The sequence below is a fragment of the Hyaena hyaena genome, unplaced genomic scaffold (genome assembly GCF_003009895.1).
Source record: "Hyaena hyaena isolate Hyena2069 unplaced genomic scaffold, ASM300989v1 scaffold_1351, whole genome shotgun sequence".
NCBI lineage: Eukaryota > Metazoa > Chordata > Mammalia > Carnivora > Hyaenidae > Hyaena > Hyaena hyaena.
The window spans coordinates 132,942-147,350 of record NW_024081979.1 but is presented as its reverse complement, the minus strand read 5'-3'; the positions used below and the strand labels follow the sequence as shown (position 1 = coordinate 147,350).

Here is a 14,409-nt window from a genome sequence, read left to right as displayed (position 1 = left end):
ATTCATTCATCTGTTGATAATGTTTATGTTGTGTCTGCCTTTTGGCCTACTAAGAACAGTGTATGTTCAGGGCGCCTGGGTGGCTCAGTTGGTTAAGTGTCCGACCTCAGTGCAAATCATGATCTCATGGTTTGTGAGTTCGAACCTTGCATTGGTCTTTCTGCTCTCAGCACAGAGCCCACTTCAGATCCTCTGTCCCTCTCTCTCTCTGCCCCTCCCTTGCTTGTTCCTCCCTCCCTCCCTTCCTCGAGTGTGCGCATGCACACACGCTCTCTCTCTCAAATAAATAAGTAAAAGAATAATATATGTTCAACAATACAGTATTATGAATGATGCTGTTATGGACATTTGTGTCCATATGCTTTGTATGGACACGTGTTTTCATTTCCCTTTGGTATTCTGTATATACCTGGGAGTGAAATTCCAGGATCATAGCTTTAGGAGGAACCACCAGACTGTTTCCACGGTGGCAGTACTATTTTACATCCCAGCACCAATGTGTGAGGGCTCCAACTTCTCTTCCTGTTATTTTCCTTTCCTTTTCCTTTATGTATATATACGTGTGTGTGTGTGTGTGTGTGTGTGTGTGTGTGTGTGTATAAGCTGATAGTTTCTTTTTTAAAAATTTTTTTAATATTTGTTTATTTTTGAGAGAGAGACAAAGCATAAGCAGTGGAGGGGCAGAGAGAGGGACACAGAATCTGAAACAGGCTCCAGGCTCTGAGCTGTCAGCACAGAGCCTGACATGGGGCTTAAACTCATGCACCATGAGATCATGACCTGAGCTGAAGTCTGATGCTTAACTGACTGAGCCACCCAGGCTCCCTGATGCTGATACTTTCTTAAGGCAGTTCCCAGTGCTGTCTGAAGTTGTGTTAGAGGAAATTCCTTTTCAGTAAAGCTGACAAAATAGAAGAGATCCAAATAAGCATCCCTGGGTAGAGACTGGCGAATATTATGAAAGAACTTTGAATTACCTAAGAAATTCATATATATTTAGTAACTATTAGATAATGAGATGTCTCTGAAATATCCCAGTCTGAAATATCCCACTAAATATTTGGTGAATATTTTCACCAAAATATTCAGTAGCTCTTTCTGGCTGGGCACAGGTGATCTGCGTGATGGCTTTTTGCAGGAGTGTCCTGGACGTAGTGACTGGATCTCAGTGACCAGGAACAGTGTGTGCTCTGAAAGCCTTCAGAGTGGCAGAAATGAGGCTGAGCAGAGAGAGCACCTATACGATCGGATAGCATTCTAGTCTCAAGGTGCTTATTTTATGTTGAGCGTTTCTGTGTGTGGAGACTATACCACATTCACTGCATGAATGGCTCAAAACCAAAAAGTTCCTTTATAATGGAGCTTAATTTTTAAAACCAGCCTACCTTGCTGATGAAGAGCCAAAGGGGCGCCTGGGTGGCTCTGCCCATTAAGCATCTGACTTTGGCTCAGGTCATGATTTTACCACTTGTGAGTTCGAGCTCCACGTGGGGCTCTGTGCTGACAGTTCAGAGCCTGGAGCCTGTTGGATTTTGTGTGTCTGTCTCTCTCTGTCCCTCCGCCACTTGCTCGCGCTCTCCCTCTCCCTCCCTCTCTCTCTCAAAAATAAAACCCTAAAAAAAAAAAAAGTGCATGTTAAGACAAAAAGATTGGTTGACAGTGGCTGTCCCTGAGGCATGAGGTTCCAAGAGGAGACCTTTATTTTTGTAGTTTTGGCATTTTCCCGGTGTAAGTAATACAAGGGTCTGACTTGTGAAATTACATAATGCAGACTTCCAGAACGAGAACTCAAGCAAGAAACAAAAAAACAAATCCTGATGAACGCTGTCCGCATGTCAGAACCGATAGCCCTGTGGGATGGGCAGGGAGAAGCAGCCACGGCCCCAGCCCGGATGTAGGCAGACAGGCCCTCTCTCTGGGGAACAGCCTGTGACAGCAGAAGGCGTGACACCCTTGGATGTAGCGGTCAAGAAAACAAGCGGGTTTTAAAGTTGTATGCCAACTTTTGTGACAAAAATTTGGCAGGGGGTAGTTGTGGAATCCGTGGTTGGGGAATGATTAGACAGGGCAGTGCTTGTTATCCTGGCAGCGCTGGGCGGTTAGAGGTGAGGAGGAGGGAGCCACAGCCTGGGGAGGACGCACGGACCGCGGTTGTTAGCGGCAGCGGGAAACAAGGCAGCAGAGGCCTTCAGGTCGCACAGGCCGTAATGTTGAAGAGCGGGAGGAGTTTACATAGTAGCAAAGGGTTGATATTTTAGGGTAGACAAGGTTTCTTTCTACTTTTTAGTAGTCCTATAAAAGTGTATACCTTTTTTTCACTTTGAAAAGTTTTCACCCCCAGATTAGTGACAGTAGTTGGATAACCCTCATACAACCGTCTCTGATTGCGCACAGCCACCACAGACCACCCTGGTCTCTCCATCCCACCTCGTTGCTCACGCGCTCAAGGCAAGTCCCAGACCTCATGTCTGGTCACTTCTGTGTACTTGAGACAGCATCTCTCTAAAATATGGACATTTATTTTACCCCGTAATGCCTTCCACACCTGACAAAATTTGCCATAGTTTGTTGTCACCTCGTGCCTAGTCCGTGGACACTGTCCTCAGTTGCTGTTTTTTTCCAGTTGGCCTGGACCAGCATGAAAACCTGGTCTCTGCCAGCCTAGGACCCCGTCTTGCTTTGTCTCCCTGACTGTCCCATGTGGGAATTCAGCTCATCGTGCCTCCTCTTCATTCTTGTGTTGCCTGCAAATTGGACATTTGCTCCGAGGCTTCATGTCATTTGGGGACACGTTTTTGGGAGCAGGAAAGTCTCCCAGGCGACCCCCTACATTTCCTGCTGTTTCCCACCACTCGTGGGGCAAGTGTGGTGTTTCTCGGAGCTCCCCCTCAGAACTGGCACAGCCTAGGTGGTGGCTTTCTCATTGTGGCCACAGCCTTGGGCGCTGCAGGCACCTGGAGTGGTATCAGGCCTGTGAAGCCAACAGGACATCCCAGCACGCCCTCCCGGAGAAGGTCACCGGGCCTCGCCTGGGTGAGCACACCCCCTCCAATGCCTGGGAACGTAGCACAGGTGGCTTAAAACACGGCCCTGTCCCAGCCAGTGGGACCTTGAGCATAGGGTCAGGCGCTTGGGTGTGACTTTTTACATCTTCACGGGAATAACCATGCACAAGAGATCATTCCCCTTCTGTTTTGCTGCGAAGAGTTTTTTTTTTTTTTTTTTCTGAGAGAGAGAGAGAGAGAGACAGCGTGAGCAAGGGAGCGTCAGAGAGGGAGACACAGAATCTGAAGCAGCTCCAGGCTCTGAGCTGTCAGCACAGAGCCTGACGTGGGGCTCAAACTCATGAACCGTGAGATCATGACCTGAGCCAAAGTTGGACGCTTAACCGACTGAGCCACCCAGGCGCCCCGCTGCGAAGAGTATTTTCACACCGATTTTTCTAAAAGTGTATGTTGCTTTAAAGCAGTTGTCCGTACTTTATAACCTGGGCCCTACAGTTCCACAGTCTTGCGGGAGAACACGGTTGAGGGGCTGTCCTTGCCCTGCCCGGGGCCTCAGGGAGGGGGAGTGGGCACAGCGGGACAGTGGTGTCCAGGCCTCTCCCCGGCGCGGCAGGCGTGCTGCCAGGTGCACGCTCTCTTTGCGAACGTGAAACCTGCCTGGAGTTTAGAAAACCTCTCCAGGTCCAGGCGGTGATGGTGTTTACTGAGTCTAGGGCGGGCTTTGGTCCCGAAGGTGGGGGTGTGGGGGGACACCCAGAGGGCGGGGCCCTGCCTGCCAGATAAACAGGAGGGGAGGCAGTAGCAGAGGTTTTAATCAGTGGTCCCATGTGTCCCTTTCCCTCCTCCCACCCCACAGCTAGGATGACTCAGCACCCTGGGGGTCTCCTGAAACACCTAGTCATGAGTTGCCCGTTATCTGCTCTGTGGGGCCTCTTCCGAGACCCTGCCACTGTCGCCTCCACCCTGGCCTGGGTGGGTGTGCCTGCCTGGCCTCACTCCCCTGTCTGATAGGTTCCAGGGGTAGCACCTGGGTGCCAGGGGCGCTTGTGGGGAGGGGGCGGCCTGGGTCCTGCTGACGGCTTCTGTTAGCCATGCTTATTCGTGCTAGAAAGGGCCTCTTCTGCACACAGCGTGTAGTGAACAGTCGGTGTAGTGCTTCTGCTTATTACCCTCCCTGTCACCCGTGTGATCACATGGCCTGGGCCTGTCCACCAGCAGTGAGCGGCACGCTGGTGGCCACAACACTGCCAGGGCCCGTGCTCTGGGTGGGTTCTATCAAACCAATGGGAGAGGGAGGTGCCACTGTTGAGCGTTCTCAGGTGGGTCACACAGCAGGTGGGAGGTGGGATCTGTGCCTTCAGCTGCCCCAGTGGGCTGCCTCTGTTGGGCCTCGAGTGGATGCCTGATGTGTAGCATGCTGTCCTGGACGGCCCTGATGTGGGGCCCCGCAGCAGGGGAGCCTTTGTCTGCTCATTGGAAATGCCCGTGTCCCCCCGCCAGCTGGGGGACCCCACAGAACCATCTCTGTGTCACCATCCAGGCATCGATTCCCAGGATAGGATGCTGAGTGCAGTGATGTCTGTGGCCGGACCCTAAAGGGGAACAGGAAACGGGGCAGCAGTGGACTGGGAGAGAATTCTTAGACGGTGTGAGTCTCCTGTGCACGTGTGCTACCTGAGTACGTACGCTACGTTTGAGTCACGTGTCCTACCCTCTCGCAGGCCAACGCGGACCCATCGGTGATAAACTGTCTGCACAGCCTTTCCCGACGCATCGCCACCGTGCTGCAGCACGAGGAGCGCCGCTGCCAGTACCTGACCCGGGAGGCCAAGCTCATCCTGGCGCTGCAGGATGAGGTGCCCGCCGTGGCCGATGGTGAGTGTGGCAAGAGGTGCTCCGCCTCCACCCCGCCACAGAGGAGGCAGCCTTTTGAGGCAGGGACCCCAATCTGGGTTGGCAGATGTGGAAACTGAGGCACCAGGAGGTTACGTGACCTTCACGCGACCTTCCCTGGGTGCGCAGGAGGGTGCCCCAAGGAGCACAGTCGGAAAGCAGCTCTCCTGACCTGATGCGCTAAAAGGGATGTCCCGCCTGTACTTCCTCCCTCCCCCAGCTGCGGCAGGATGGCTTCTCAGGCTGGTGGGGCACTGCCCACCCAGCCCTGCTCCCGCTGGCCATGTCTTCCTGTAGCAGGAGGACATGTAGAGGGGCCAGCGGGAACTTCGAGCTAGCAAAGAGGGACGTTTCCAGTTCTTTGCTTTCGTCTAAATTGAAGAACCTGATTGAGTTATCAAAATAATTATTGCCGGGGAAGGGGGGGGGTTCCTGTTGGGCTCAGTCGGTCGAGCATGTGACTCTTGATCTCGGGTTGTGAGTTTGAGCCTCACACTGGGTATGGAGATTACTTAAAAATAAAATCTTAAAAAAATATTCCAAAAAACATAGATCAGGAAAATAGGCAGTAGATCATGTTGTAGACTTTGGCATTCTGTAAATACCTCAAAGCACAGAGAAGGCCTACCTTTTACACATTCCACATCCGTCTCCAGTCAGCGCCTACGTAACAAAAGAGAGAAGTAGAAACAGATTTGAAGGTGAACCCAGTCAAATTTTAGCAATAAGTAAAAGTAATGATCACCATACATGAAGTGTCTGACTCACGTGCATTTCCAGTGAAAATTTGCTTTTTATATTTGACAGCTATCAAAATGTATCATCATGTTTTGGCCAGTTACGTACTAGTTAATAACAATCCAGAAGTTTTTTTCTTTTCTTTTTTTTTAGTTTATGTATTTTGAGAGAGAGAGAGTGTGTGTGTGCGCGCCTGAGTGGGGAAGGGGCAGAGAGAGGGAGAAAGAATCCTAAGCAGGCTCTGCACTGACAGTGTGGAACCTGATTCAGGGCTCAAACTGTAAAACCAAGAGGTCATGAGCTACTCTGAAATCAGGAGTCAGGTACTTTTTTTATTTTTTATTTTAAATAGTTTATTGTCAAGTTGGTTTCCACATAACACCCAGTGCTCATCCCCACAAGTGCCCTCCTCCATGCCCATCACCCGCCTTCTGTTCCCCCCACCCCGTCTGCCCTCAGTTTGTTCTCAGCATTCAAGAGTCTCTCATGGTTTGCCTCCCTCCCTCTCCCCCACCATTTCCCCCCTTCTTCTCCCCCACGGTCCTTCGTTAAGTTCCTCCTAATCCTCCTATACATGCAAACATATGGTATTTGTCCTTCTCTGCCTGACTTATTTCGCTCAGCATAACACCCTCAGAGTCCATCCATGTTGCGACACATGGCCAGATTTCATTCTTTCTCATTGCCATGTAGTATTCCGTCGTATAGATGAACCACTTCTTCTTGATCCATTCGTCAGTGGATGGACACTTAGGCTCTTTCCATGTTTTGGCTACTGTTGAGAGTGCTGCTCTGAACATTGGGGTACATGTGCCCCTGTGCATCAGCACCAGGAGTTGGATACTTAACTGACTGAGCCACCCAGGTGCTCCTAGAAGTTCTATTTTTTTAAAAAAAATATTCTCTTTAGAGTCTGTAACTTTATCATAGCAAATTTTAATCTTTAATCATTTTTGAGAGATGGGGCGTAAGTGGGGGAGGAGCAAAGAGAGAGGGAGACACAGAATCTGAAGCAGCTCCAGGCTCTGAGTTGAGCACAGAGCCCAATGCAGAGTTCAAACCAATGAACCGTGAGATGGTGACCTGAGCCAAAGTCGGACGCTTAACTGACTGAGCCCCCCAGGCGCCCCATCACCGGAAATTTTTTAAAAATGTAATTTAACTTAAACATTTTTTTAAGGCATTTATGAGAAAGGATTAATGAAAGGTTTTTGATCCTAAAAATAAATTGCATTAGGGGCGCATGGGTGGCTCAGTCAGTTAAGTGTCTGACTCTTGATTTTGGCTCAGGTCTTGGTCTCATGATTTGGGAGATTGAGCCCCGTGTCGGGCTCTGTGCTGAGCCTGAAGCCAACATGGGATTCTCTTTCTCTCCCTCTTTGTCTGCCCCCCACCCCAAATAAATAAACTTTAAAAAATTGCATTGGTGTGAACGAGGACGACGAGGTGTGAAAGCACCTGCCCACCAAGTGGAAGGTGGCTCTGGTGGCCTGAGGGGGGCTTCGGCGGCTGCCAGTGGACTGGACTGTCCAGTGCTGCAGGCTCAGGGGCAGCAGTGGTGAAGTTTAAACACAGATGTTCCAGATAAAGACTGTCAAACAGAGCAGCCTAAGTCTCATGTTATTTCACCTGGATGCACAGATTTTATGAAAAGCAGTAGGGAATGGCCTCATATTTGGTTTAAAATGGCTTTAAATTTATTTTCAGTTTTAAAGGTATTTTCCATTCCAGACTTTTCAAGTTTCCTTGCATTGGAGGCTCTAAATTCTCTGTGTTGTGATTTCTGCAGCAAATGATAGTCCTCAGTCTCCGTTCCACCACATTCTGCCCAAGTGCAAGCTGGCCAGGGACCTCAAGGAAGCCTATGACAGGTAAGACAGCCGGGGGACCTGCGTGGTGCTTCTCCCTGTGGGCCTTGTTGCCTGAGCTCTTCTCCTGCGGTGCTACCGGGATGGGGGCGAGAGAGGCCATCTGCTGGGGCAGTCCCTCCCAGAACGGAACCTGAAGTCACGCGTGAGAGCCTGAAACCCAGAACGAAACCTGAAGTCACGCGTGAGAGCCTGAAAGTCTTTTGCGTCAAAAGATGCAATGTCAGCACGACACAGTGCCAAGTTCTGGGCCTGTCTACCTTACTCATGAGGAAACTGAAGGTCAGAGGTGCTCCTCCCGGCTCTAAGGGACTCGGGGCTTGGGGCCTGAGTGTAGGAAGGCAGCAGACGTCAGCAGATGCGCAGGTCTTAACAGTTCCGATTATATTGGTGTTCCCATGTCTCTCTTTTTGGACAAGCAAAGAACCTCTTTTAAAGGGTATCCACCATTCCCTGACCCTGATCTGCAGTGCAGGTGGGAGATGGCGAGCAGGGGGTTGGGTAGGCGCCCAGGTGACAGGCCCCCTGCAAGCTTTGCCTTCCCGCTCTGCTCCAGGACTGTTGGTTCACAAGGGGCCGTCACGCACGGCTGAAGGGACCGCCCAGCACCCGGCATGTTGCCGCACAGACCTCGTGGAGGTGCGGGCTTCCCCGGGCCTTGTCCCCAGGCCTTGTCCCTGTGCGCAGCCCAGGACCCTCTCCTGGCCTCCTCGGGTCTCCGTTCCGTCCCAGCAGGCTCCACGCTGCCCCCTGGAGGTGCGCTGGGTCCGAGAGCTGTGGCTGCTGCCCCACACATCACCCACACCCAGAAAAGTGGCTCCTCTAGCATCCTCTCCTTTTTTTTTTTTTTTTTGATGTTAATAATTTTCCTGATCTTACTAATAATACGTGTTCGTTGTAGATGCTTAGGAAATCTAAGAAAATAAAGAGAAAACAAGGCCCATCTGTAGTCCCACATCCAGTGATCGTTGTTAGGAGCATTTTGGAGATTTTTATTCTTTCTGTTGTTTTAATTGAAGCTTTTGACAAGGTCACATATCCATCAAGTTTGAAAATCACTGTTGAGTTTCTTTCTTGCCGTGCCACCACCAGGTCCCTGTCCTGGTGGCAGGACGCAGGGAAGCAGGCAGCCATGTGCTGCGTGCGGTCTCCCGGGGCTAGCGCAGACCGCCTTTCTCCCTTCACTCTGCGCCTGCCTGCCTCTGCCTGCTTTGTTTAACAGCGTAGCTTGGCCTCCCGTCTGTATTGGTAAAGAAGGACTTTATCTTTTTTCATTTTTTTTTACTTTAATTTTTTTTATTTAGAGAGAGCAAAAGCACGCGTGGGGGAGGGGCAGAGGGAGAGGAAGAGAGAATCCCAAGCAGGCTCCCTGCTCAGCGTGGAGCCAGTGTGGGGCTCGATCCCATGACTCAGATCATGACATGAGCCAAAATCAAAAGATGCTTGACTGACTGAGTCACCCAGGGACCCTGGTTTTTTTTTGCTGCATGGTTAGCCAGGCCCCTTCCTTGGGCATTGAGTTCGCACCAGCCTCTGGTGCAGTAAGACCCACTGCTCAGTGCATGTGTGCCTGTTTGTTTATATGGTAAATTCCTGAGAGTAGAAGGGCCAGGCCAAATAGGTAGAATGCACTAGTAATTTCAGTGCATTTCCCATTGGGGCTTGTGCCTCAGGCTGTACCCTTCCCCCCACTAGCGACACAGGAGCTGTCTTGTCTCCAGCTCTGCCAGCATAGGGTCTCAGTGAGCTTTGGGATCGTTCCCACGTTGAGGGCAGGGTGTGGGGTCCGGCATAGCTGTGTCTGGGTGCAGCTCTGTGCATCGTCTTGAGTTTGCGCGTCTCCCTTTCCTTCCTCAGCTCTCCCCAGACCCAGCTCGGCTCTGTTGGGAGGAAAGGCGCCGTCATGTAGGAGGCAGAGCTGTCCCCTGTGATGGAGTCAGTGCCTTTGTCCTGATCTCGGGGACCACTGGGTGTGGGCCGCTGGGTGGTAGGGAACAGGGTCTCTAGGGCTGTAGTCCGCCAGTCTCCCTCTCATGACCTCGCCTGTGACCACACTGAAGCTGTCTCTGGAGCATAAGTGCTGCTCTGGCCTTGGGCTGGCAGCTGCCAGAGATCCCGTCTGTGAGAAATGTTGCCGGGTTCCGAGCGGGACCCTGTACTCGTGAGCTAGGGTTAGACCACAGCACAGTTCAGCCCAGCCTGGCGAGAGAGTAAACATCAAACCAGAACCATACTGACTATGTCTAGAGAAAGAACGGACTGCAATTTCTTATGTTTGAACCGCAAATTGGAGGGAATGAAGTCCTGGGTAGTTGACCCGCCAGAGGCAGCTCAGAGCTGGAGGCAGCACAGCGCCCCCTAGTGGGCATTAGTTTAAAGAAGGGCAGGAATCCTTTTTGGGTAAGAAAAGGCTCCCAGAGTCCACCGTGGAGCAATTGCCCGCCTTCCTCTCGCCCAGGCATCCTGGTGCGTGAGTGTTCAGGATCCTCTTTTCTCCGGGTAACCCCCCACCTACCCTTCCTGTTCCCAGACCCCACCCTGCTCAGGTCGTGGGGCCTGGGGCCCACCTCGGGTAAGCTGGCAACAGTGCCTCTCTGGAGGGAGTCCCAGGGACAGTGGCACCCTGCCCCTCCCCGCTGTCCCAGCCTGGCGACAGCACTGGCTCTGTGACTGCCCAGGAGCTCCCCCAGCCTGTGGCATTCCCTTTGCCTTGAGGTCTGGCCTGGCCTGTTGCTGAAGGGTAGACTTACCTTGGAGCTGAGAAAGAGAGACTTGAGTTTACATGACTGATCTGGTAGCATCGAACACAGCGCTTTCTTCTCTCATTGTCGGCTTCCCAACAGGTTCAGAAAACCCCGGGGAGGGTTTTATCCGAGCAGAAGTGAGAGACCGGAAGATGTGAGATGTGGAGGCTAGGGACTGGGGTGAGACTTCTCAAAGGAGTTGTTCTGGATTTGCTCTTTTAATTAAAATCCAGGGTTGTGGTGTGGTTGACTAGCCTGGTGGCCCTGTGCCCCGGGACGTAAGTGTCCGTGCATATAGGCTGGCAGCATGAATCCCTCAGGAGTCCACCCTCACTGTTCTAGCTTCTGTGTCTCCCCATGGAGCTTGGCGATCTCAGTGACAGTGTCCCACTCATTTGTGTGACTGTCAGGTGGTGTCTCCCATGACATGAGGTTAGGGACGCCCCTGCACTTCCTTCAACACAGACTTTGTGCTTGGCGTGGGGGGAGGCACAGCAGCTTGTCCACTGGTGGTCAGAGGGTGAGCAAAGCAGTCCTGTGACTGTGGGTTCTGTGGTTTGACCAAGTGTTTGTTGCAGTTCTCAGAGTTAATGGGGCCTGTGGTGGGGGCGTGGCCAGGCAGGTGGTGCCGGGGACTCTGCTAGTCTCTTGCCGCCTCGCACTGCTGCCCGTTCAGAGCAAAGATGGGCCCCCAGACCCCCTTTTCCCATAAACACATGTATATAAGCTTCTGTTTGAAATGTCAAGGCGGGCCTCTTGGCGTCTACTTGCACCTCTACTTGCACCGGGATTGTGAGCACCGTCCACTCCCTGGACTAGGAAGCCTGGCTGTGTGTGCGACCAGAGTGACCAGAAGGTGCTGGACTGGCAGGAAGAAGGTTGCCTGGGAGACCAGACAGGGCGTTTCAGCTGTTAGCTAAAGGTTAGGAGCCAAAGTTCGTCCTCAGGCAGTGAGATGTGAGGGGGATGGAGTAAGCTTGTACACCGTACATTTCCATCTGGGATAGGAAAGATAAGAGCATGCCTTAGAGGGTATGCTATGCACAGTCATTGCTTTAGGACTCGGGCCTGGTAAGAGCGTCTATCTCGCATGGCAGGTGGGGCTGGGCGACCCTATCTGGCCCAGAACTGTGTGATGGGTTGGATAAGCCTCACGTTGGGGGGGAGTGCTTTTTGTACCGTGTTTCCAGGCCAAACATGACTGCCCTGGAAATAGAAGTACACACATAGCAGGAGACTTTTAGGCCCCAAACCCCTGCTCTGCTGAAGAGTCTTGTCTAAAAACTGTACTTTATACAGCATAATAAGGAGGATGCTCATTAGTAACGTGAGAGGTGGTGACTACGCTTATGGTGGTGAGCACTGAGTGACATAGAGAACTGTCAAATACCTGAACCTGATACAATGCAGTATGTCAAGTCTACTTCAATAATAAGAAATCAATAAATGAACTGTAGCCTCAGAGATTTTCAGAGGATGGGCTCCCTCTACCCTGGAGGCTTTAGAACAAAAAACCAAATGGTACTTTAGAAACAGAGACCAACCTTTTCTTCCCTCCTCCTGGGAGACCTCAGTGCCGCTCCTGCTGCAGGGGGACTGGCAGCGCTTCCCCGGGGGCTCTGGGTGGCGGGTGAGCATATTCCTCCTACCAACTCGTTCCAGGGGCTCTCCACGGTTCGTCCCGGTGCGCAGTCCTCCATGGGTGGAAGTGGCTGGTGGGTGAGCAGATGCCTGGAAAAGTGGAGTAAAATCCCCACGAAGACCCGGGAACCACCCTGGGAGCGCCTCTCCCTCCCGGAGGAGAGGACCTCGTGCCAGTGTGCTCGCTGGCATCGCGGAGCCCCGGGGGGGGGGGGGGGCAGTAACAGCTACGTTTGAAATGACAGGAATCTCAGTGTTGAATTTGGATTCTGCAGTGTTCCAGCTGCTACTTTGAGATCTACCCTAAAGAGGGCAGCTCAAGAATAGAAAGACTTTGTTTTCACTCCAGCAGCCTTTTTGTCCAGGTTCATGGTGAAATGGAGGCGGGGCCAGCACCTGTTAGCTTTTCCAGTTCCGTCTCCCTCAAGCCCTGCTCTTCCTCACCCTTTTCCCTCTTGTGCGCGGATGCTGAGAATCTCGTCCGCTGGAGCACTCTCTCCTGGTGTGAACTGGATTCTGTAAGAGGCTATTTCTCAGAGTTTGATGGGAGCTGTCCCCCTGCAAAGACCCTTGCCCAAAGCTTGGTGAGGCTCTGGGGGTTTCCATCTGCTCATATTTACTTAGTAGCACCCCATTCTGGAAGAAGCCAAGAGCAGTGTCCTCCTCTGGGGCCTCGGGGGAGGACCCGGGTCTCTTCCCTAGATTATGACACTCACTAGACCCACTCATAGTGCTCACCCTGAAGGACTGTGGCCTCACCAGGGACCAAACCTTCGCTTTCTAGACTCAGCCATGGCCTGTGGCCCTCCCCCCTGCACCCAGGGGTGCTCTGCCCCTCCCTCCGTGGACTGCTCGGTGGCGCAGATGTCCTGGGAGCGTGGCGGGGGGCGGGGGGGTCCTTCCTGACGCCTGCGGGCAGGGCAGGCAGAGTGTGTGGGAGCTGCGGGGCGTTGGCAGCGAGCAGACAGTGGTGTTGGCAGGAGCCCTCGGGCCGTGGAGGTCACGGATGTGCTCTGCGTTCTTCCCACTGGTTTTTCTCATTGCACCTTCCTTGCTTGAGAAAACTGCTGACCACAAATGCTCCCAGCTCTCTGGGTGGACCCATGGGGAAGCTCGTGGTAGTCGGTCTGCTGCTTGAGGTTTCAGGGAAGAGATGAGAACAGCCTGTGGGTGCCAGCAGTGAGGACCACAGCACCCCCTGCCGGCACTGGGCTGGATGTGGGCGTCTTGGCCTCCAGCCAGTTAGGAATAGCAGAGTGGAGTTGGACTGTGATGGGAAGAGCTGGGTCAGGACAGGACAGGCCTTGACAGTGAGCACGCATCCCCTCTCTTGTCCACCTGCCGGGGGTGTGGCGAGGAGCAGGCACAGGGCCTTTGTATCTGTGTCAGACACCGAGTGGTGTTGGCACTCAGCACCGGGGCTGTGGATGCAGTCAGGCTGGCTTCTCACTGGAGGGTTTCAGAAGACCTGCTGGAAACAGCTCTTTTGCGTGTGGTTCTCTGGTGCAGGGTGTATGAGGCCACCGTCCCCCCTGTGCAGCCACCAGAAGCCTGTTCTCCAGGCAGGGCCTTACTGAGAGATGGTTCACCCAGAGTCAGCAGCGGGTTCCCGGGGCCCCTTCCCGTCCTCCATTCATGCAGTGGTTCTCAGTGCCCCCCAGCACCCCACACTTCTCCAGACGTGTGGGGAGCAGTTAGTGAAACACAGGAGCACATCTGGTGCCTGAACTCTGGTCGGGGAAACTGCGTCCAGACACACAGGATCACACGGCAGTCAGATCGCCTGCGGCTGGGTCAGAGCTCACCTCCCGGAGAAGGTGGTGCGGGAGCTGAGACCTGACACAGGGTAGGAGCCAGGGCACCTGGAGGGAGTCCTTGAGGCTGAGAACTGTGGAGCGGCCGGGACAGGGGGTGGCTCAAATGGCCCGGGGTCGGAGACAGGGTCAGAAAAGAGTAAGGCCGTATGGGGCTTCAGACCGGGACTGCCCAGGTGGGAACCACGATGGTCTGAGTGGGGAGGGCAGACGGGGGCTGGTACAGAGCAGGTCTGGACCTCGTACCTCCCTGCGGGTGGGATGGTTGAGGTGGGGTTTAGGAGAAACGAGGAGTCAGGGACAGGATTGCCGTGTTTGGTCCTGGAAGAAGAGGAGGAAGTGGACCTGGGCAGCGCTGGCATCTGCAGCAAGGCAGGGCCTTGGCACCCCCACCCTTCCTGCCCTGCTCAGCTGCCCCGCTGTGCTCGGGCCCTCATCAGCGTGCAAGGGGCTGGCTCCCACTGTGTGGACGAGGCTGTCCCAGAGCCCTGGCACAGGGAGCCTTGGGGACAGAGAAGACGCTGCCCTCCAAACGTGGCACTCGCTGCTGCAGATCCCAGGGCTCCTGGAGATACGTTTTGCGTTCCTAATACATTTTCTCCTCTCGAGTATCCTGGGGTCTGGAAGGACGATCACCGGCCCCAGCAGTTTCCTGTGACCGGCAGCGTGCCGGCAGGAAGCACACTTGGGTTTCTGTGGGGGCTGT

The 14,409-nt window shown here is 53.3% G+C and overlaps 1 protein-coding gene across 5 annotated transcripts in view; it reads left to right on the top strand.

Annotated features, from left to right (window-relative positions):
• Positions 1-14,409, top strand: part of NPRL3 (NPR3 like, GATOR1 complex subunit) — a 39,777-nt gene that overhangs the window by 14,863 nt on the left and 10,505 nt on the right. For all 5 annotated transcript variants that reach the window (XM_039223402.1, XM_039223401.1, XM_039223399.1 and 2 more), the window contains 2 exons: positions 4,727-4,880; positions 7,426-7,507. In XM_039223402.1, the coding sequence (XP_039079333.1) occupies positions 4,727-4,880; positions 7,426-7,507 (236 nt within the window). The remainder of the gene's footprint in view (positions 1-4,726; positions 4,881-7,425; positions 7,508-14,409) is intronic.